The sequence below is a fragment of the Salvia splendens genome, unplaced genomic scaffold (assembly GCF_004379255.2).
Source record: "Salvia splendens isolate huo1 unplaced genomic scaffold, SspV2 ctg231, whole genome shotgun sequence".
NCBI lineage: Eukaryota > Viridiplantae > Streptophyta > Magnoliopsida > Lamiales > Lamiaceae > Salvia > Salvia splendens.
The window spans coordinates 57,250-63,739 of record NW_024598868.1 but is presented as its reverse complement, the minus strand read 5'-3'; the positions used below and the strand labels follow the sequence as shown (position 1 = coordinate 63,739).

Sequence of the window (6,490 nt, the reverse complement as noted above, 5' to 3'; positions counted from 1 at the left end):
TCTAACTTAATTATAAGAAAGGAATACTAAATTTTAGAAGACGGCATTTGTTTGATATTAAAATAATGACATTTTTGCATATACCATAATATAATATCCGTGTCTGTAATTATTTGTTTGTGGTATGTGAAAGTGTGGACGGTGGTTGTTTTGAGTTAAAGTATAAGCTTTATTCTTTATTAAAAGCATAAATGTTTTGTTCCCACTACTTTCACGCGCAGCGTCTGAACGCTTTGATTGCAAGCTTCACTCATTTAGTCTCTCTTTCTCTCTCTCTCTCACACACACACACAATGAAAATCGTGTTCAATCAGTGTTTTTTGTTTTTTAGGCCAAAATGGCTGCAATCTTTTATTATAGGACCGTACTTTACTGGGTAAAAAGTGAAATTAAATAGTACGATCATACGTGTCAAAAGAATATGATAGATATGGAAATACTCGTACTAATTTTTATCATTACTTTTTGCCTTTATTGGAGCATATTCGAGACAAATTTGTAGATTCGGTCCATTCGGATTAGCGGAAAACAGTGCCCATGTTTAATTATTTTATGCTTGTTGATTAGGACGGAGCGTCCATCAGGTAACGTCAAATTAATTTTCAGTTGTTTGAGCCTTCAAAACTACAATTAATAGGAATAACAAATACTAAAACGCACACACACAGTGTCACAAACATACAAGAAAATGTAGCTGAAGGCACACACACACACACACCCCCAAGCTCATGTCTGTAGCAAAATGTCAAAATTTATCAACATACTACACTTTAGAAATATATTAATGTCTCTCCGATCAAATATTCAAATCTGCCTACCCTCAATAATGCGAATTTAAATATGATAATAATAATAATAATAATAATAATAATAATAATAATATACAGTATGTACGTTTTAAAAAAGTAAACATACCGTACCATAAATTAGTGCCTGATTGCAGGAAACTATGTGAAATTTCCACTAAGTAGGCCTAACCACACATGCTTATAATAATACTCTACATAGATCTTCACTGAAAAGACTATATAGGAAGTTGAAGTTGATACACATCAAATCTCATATAAAATCGTAGGGTCATTACCGCTAACTAACTTGAAAGAACAAATATTTGTACCTGTTCTTCTCTTTACTTGAGGTTAAGTAAAATCTCTAAAATAAAGTCTAAGTAATTAGAAAATTAATCGAATTTATGATTGTTAACGAAAAATAAGTAACATTAGGAAGCGAATTTATGATTGTGTTTCATCCGGTAATTTTATCAACGACCACAAAATAAAAATAAAAATAAATAAAAATAAAAAATCACATTACTAATATTTAAAATAAATAAATTTTCCGACAAGCAGTTGTGGCCCTGATTATGGGTATAAAGAGTTAGAGATAAGGATGAAGTTCGTGTATCTATAAATATAGTGTACAAGAAAGAGAGATTCCCACAAACGAGAAAAAATGGCTTCTCCCACCACTCTCACAATATTCTCACTCATAATCCTCTCTCTCGTATACGCCTCCGCCTCCGCCTCCGCCACAAACCCGGCGGGCAGCTTCATCAGAAGCTCATGCAAGGCCACCACATACCCCGCCGTGTGCGAGAAGTCCCTCTCAACATACGCGTCAAGCATCAACAAAAGCCCGCGGCAGCTGGTGATGACGGCGCTGACAGTGAGCGTCCACACGGCCGAATCGACAAAATCATTCGTGGCGAAGCTCACAAAGTTCCGCGGGCTGAAGCCGAGGGAGCGCTCCGCCATCAAGGACTGCTTGGAGGAGATCAGCGACAGCGTCGATAGGCTCAGCAAATCGGTGAAGGAGCTCAAGAACTTGGGCCGGGGCAAGGGCCCGGAGTTCACTTGGCACATGAGCAATCTGCAGACGTGGGTCAGCGCCGCGCTCACCGATGACTCCACCTGCTCGGACGGCTTTTCGGGCCGGGCCTTGAATGGCCGGATCAAGAACTCCATCAGGACCCGGATGACTAATGTGGCGCAGGTTACTAGTAATGCGCTCGCGCTCTGTAATAAGTTTGCGGACAAGTATAATTAAGTCGTCTGGTTTTGTGTTTTTAGTTCACATGTACGAGGTTGAGTTGAGTGATCGAGTGCTTTTGTTTGTCCATGTTTATTTTAGTTTGATTGTATGATATATAATGATGGCGATCTCGCCCCAGTTTGTAATATAATGAAATTATACCACTGATCTATTTAAATGTACTACTACTAATTACAGCAATTTAAGTATTGAACAAGTAACAATTACATTATGAGAGAATATAAAAATTAATAGTAGTACTAATAGTTTACCTTGTAATTCAGAAATGAGTTACTACTCCTTATTGATGAGGATAGGTGGAAAACAAATTAAATGCAACAACTTGACAACCAATGGCAAATAATTTGGTGAATAATAGCCGTTGGTGGGCTAGATTGCAGAAGGACTTGCGGAAAACCCGTATACAGTTACAAAAGAGTAATTAAATTGCATCACGGGCTTTAATGCAGTATTTATTACTAGTATAATACTACTCCGCACTATTTAATTCGTGTATGTCACAAGTTCACAACTATCATAACTCACAGTAAATCCTAGTTGATGAATAACTTCAATGAATTAGACTTAAAATTAGAACAAATACATCGGTGGTGATGAATTCAATTAAAATAACAATCGTATTGATCTTTTGTAGGGAAGCAAAATACTAGTTGCACCAAAAGTCTGGAGTAATTGAGTATGAATGGGAGAAAATTAAGAAGCGAAAAAGTTGTGAATTGAGTATGAAGGCTTGAAGAAGCTGATATAATAATTGGCAATTGGGTAAACAATAACAGTCAAAGGTAGTGGGCTGCGACTTGCGATTCTGTTTTCGGTTTGAGGAAGACAACTTTCACCACCTCACCGTGATTCTCGGTGTTTCCGACACGTAACATCACTCCTCGAGATTGCAAATCTTCACACCCGTTTTTTAATTATTGGAAATCAAATTAGGATTCGACTCATATATTACTGTTTGAACGTCGTCTCATAGTCAGTAGTAGTATATCATAGTAGTATTATGTTTTTATTAAACTTCTATTGACCACCATATTCTATAGACACAAATTTAAATGAGTTGATTGCAATCTTCTGTTTACTCGTTGATCGTATAAGGTCTAATTTGTGTCGCTTCAAAAAAAAAATTTATGTCAAGACAACAATCTAAAACAAATGGTTAAGTGATGTATGCCCTATCATTTGGTTACTAATTTTAAATGTTCTGTAAATATATACTCCATTTATCCCGTAAAAATATACACTTTTAGTTGGGTACGAATTTTAATACATAACTAATAAAGTAAGAAAGAGGTAGAAAGAAAAAAAATAATTAAGGTTTTGTCAGTAGAGAATAGGTCCCACTTCAATAGGGAGAAAATATTTTTCAAAATTATAAAGTATATATTCTTGTGGAACGGACTAAAAGGAAAAAATGCATGTTATTATGGGACAGAGGGAATATTGATTAGTATCGGTGATAAATGTAACAAAAGAATGAAAAACACATCACAAGACTCGTATATTAATAAAAAGTTTTGGATTCAATTTTATGTGCGAAACACTGTGGAATATGTTTCTCATTTTGTATTGTCGTGTAGTATTTGATGGATCCATACTAGAACAAGCAGTTGTACCCCATATTATTTTTATATAATTATTTTAATAATGTACCCTAATACTAGAGTTAGGAATATTGCAGGTTGTGTCTCACATGTGGGATAGATCTTGTATTTGGTACTAGTTCAAGTCCAAAACTTGAGCCAAATGGGCTGACCTATACAATGGCCCAACCTTATAGCGTAAAACAGAACCTTTTTTAGTAGTATTCACTTATAGTGTCTGTACATTAAAGTTGAGAACAATGTCCAAATAATTTATCGCTTTTGCTTTTCTTGTGTTCATTAAAGTTGAGAGGAACGTCAAAATAATTTCTAGCTTTTGCTTTTCTTGTGCATATTAAAGTTTAGAGGAATGTCGAAATAATTTCTAGTTTTTCTTTTCTTGTTTGTGTTTTTTTTATTTTGATGTGTTTATTGTCGCTTTGTGTTTATGTCGGCTGATTTATAACATTCTCGTGAATTTGATAGCTTCATTTCTGATTTTCTATTTCAATCATCTTCGCCACAGTATTTTACATACAATTTTCAACAAGAAATATGTATCACCAATTTTTTTTTCTTAATATTTATTTATTACAGTATTATTAGTTAAAATTTTCACTTACAATTTTAATTTAAAAGTCAATTATTCTGTTGGGCTTTATTTATATTGATGGAGTAAATGGGCTAAAATGGTCAACTTGAACTGATTAAACTTTAGGGTTTAACGCAGCCCATTTAGTACCAATTATTACGTTTGATTCAACAAAAAGTAGATGAGAAAATAAATTGCATAGAAAAAGTGAAATTAATTTCCATCTGATTCAAAATGTTAGTATCGAAAGCCCAAATAAATTTGGACCATAGAAAATTACGGATCAAAATTCGGATGTTTAATACCCAAATACTGAAAAAGAGAAGAATCGCCTTCATTCAATTAACCGCAAGAAATTCTTCCCCATTTTCAACAATCAAAAGAAAGTCTGAAACCACGCAACGGAATGGCTAAAGGCGCATTCCACATACTGCTCTTCCTCTTCCCCATCGTCTACGCCGGCGCTCAAGCATCCACCGACGGCGGGGTGGAAGCGGCGTGCCAGAAGACCTCCAACGCCAGCTTCTGCGCGGAGTTGCTGGTGCCGTACGCCTCCCAATTCGTGGACAACGACGCCAACAAAATGGGGTACGCCGCCCTCTCCGCCGCCCTCGCCCAAGTGCAGTCGGCGAGAGCGTACATGGTGCGGCAGACCACCGAGCCGACGACCACTGAGAAGGAGCGCGCCGCCGTCACGTCGTGCCTCGGAGATATCGGCAACAGCGACGACAGCCTCCGCAACGCGTCGCAGGAGTTCGACCTATTTCGGGCCGCCAAAGGCGAGCAGCGAACCAGCCACGGAGAGAGCGTGATCAAGATGATCGCTTCCGCAAGAAATGATCTCACCTCCTGCTCTGATTTGTTGAAGAAGAATAATGATGTTGTCGGCGCCAGAATCGTTAGCGAGTCTGCGCTCATGACGGAACGCTCCATTCAGGCCTGTTCTGTGGCTGAAACTTTTGTTAAAAACTCTTAAATCTTGTCTCACATCGACATGGTGATCATCCTGCCTCATCTATATAAGTATGGATAACCCTCCCCTTATCCCCCAAGTGAGTGGTCCATTTCTAATCGTGTTAAAAACTTTTAAATCTTGTCATCTTGTCCCACACGTTATGTTATACAACAATACCATTATACTGTTATATTTGACACTCACGACATATATCGTTTTTACGGTATATGTGATCTCGATCTGTACATACAAATTATGCCGTAAATTAAATATTATCAATATATTTTCCTTTAAGATAAGTCTAATAGACTAAGGCCATCCACAATGGGGCGCCCTAAGGCGCGCCCTAAAGCCCGCCCTATGCACCGCCACCTTAGCATTTTATCCTCCTGCCATATGCACCGCCACATCAGCATTTTATCCTACTGCTCTTCCACCTGCAGTGGGGCGCCCTAAGAATTTTACTATTGTTTTGTTATTTAATTCAAATGTTTTCAAATATATAAATGCAAACTTATTAAAAAACACAACGATTAACTAAAAGAACGACAAAAAATTCATTGATTAAAAAAAAAGTTACACAAGTTAGAAATGAAAAAAAATGACTACCTACAAAAGCCCCAACTTCCGGCTCAACTCATCGCTCAACCTCTGGAGGCGCTCGGCTTGGGCTGGATCCGTACACTTCATAAGGGCGTTGTGCGTATCCAACAACGTCCGCGCTATCGAGGCCGTTGCCAAATCCGCGTAGGCAAGTGTCGCCTAGATCGTCGCTGGGTTCGGGGTCGGGATCGGCGATGGGGGGGCGGCGCCGAGGAGGATGTCGCCTTCGCCTTCCCCTTGTTCTTCGCATCCTTGACGCAAATGGGACGCCGCCGGGAGGACATCGGTGTGCCGGAACTCTCTTCCTCCGTGCAATTCTGGTTGAGGTCCACCGGATCAGTTCCGCTTTCGCTGGTCGTGTAACCACCAGTGTCGGTGGTCTTCGTCCTCTTCGCCGCACCGGTGTGCAGAATCCCGCCATGGAACTTCTGCTTGTCCCTCAAGAGCGCCCAGATGTTGAAATGCTTGAAGTCGTCGTACATGGAATGGTACGACAACAACGCTCTATCGCGCACGTCGCTCAAGCTCTCACCGCTTCCCTGATCCCTCGAGCACTTCTCGTACTCCGCCGCGAAGAGGTTGACTTGCTTCTTCACCTGATCCCAGTGCTTGCGGAGCTGCTCCCGTTGACGTTTGTACGCGCTAGGCGGCTTCGCCTCATTGTAGCGTTCGACGATGCGCTCCCAGTACGCGAGCTGCTTCTGGTTG

At 39.4% G+C, this 6,490-nt stretch overlaps 1 protein-coding gene across 1 annotated transcript; it reads left to right on the top strand.

Moving 5' to 3' along the window:
* Positions 1 to 1,424: 1,424 nt before the first annotated feature.
* LOC121789401 (21 kDa protein-like) lies at positions 1,425 to 2,232 on the top strand. Its single transcript, XM_042187874.1, has one exon. It carries the CDS (start codon positions 1,453 to 1,455, stop codon positions 2,044 to 2,046), a length of 594 nt encoding a protein of 197 aa, XP_042043808.1. The 5' UTR covers positions 1,425 to 1,452; the 3' UTR covers positions 2,047 to 2,232.
* The last annotated feature ends 4,258 nt before the right edge of the window (positions 2,233 to 6,490 follow it).

Bases quoted from the DNA above. Each gene is read 5' to 3' on its own strand.
- LOC121789401 (XM_042187874.1), top strand. From the start codon at position 1,453: ATGGCTTCTCCCACCACTCTCACAATATTCTCACTCATAATCCTCTCT.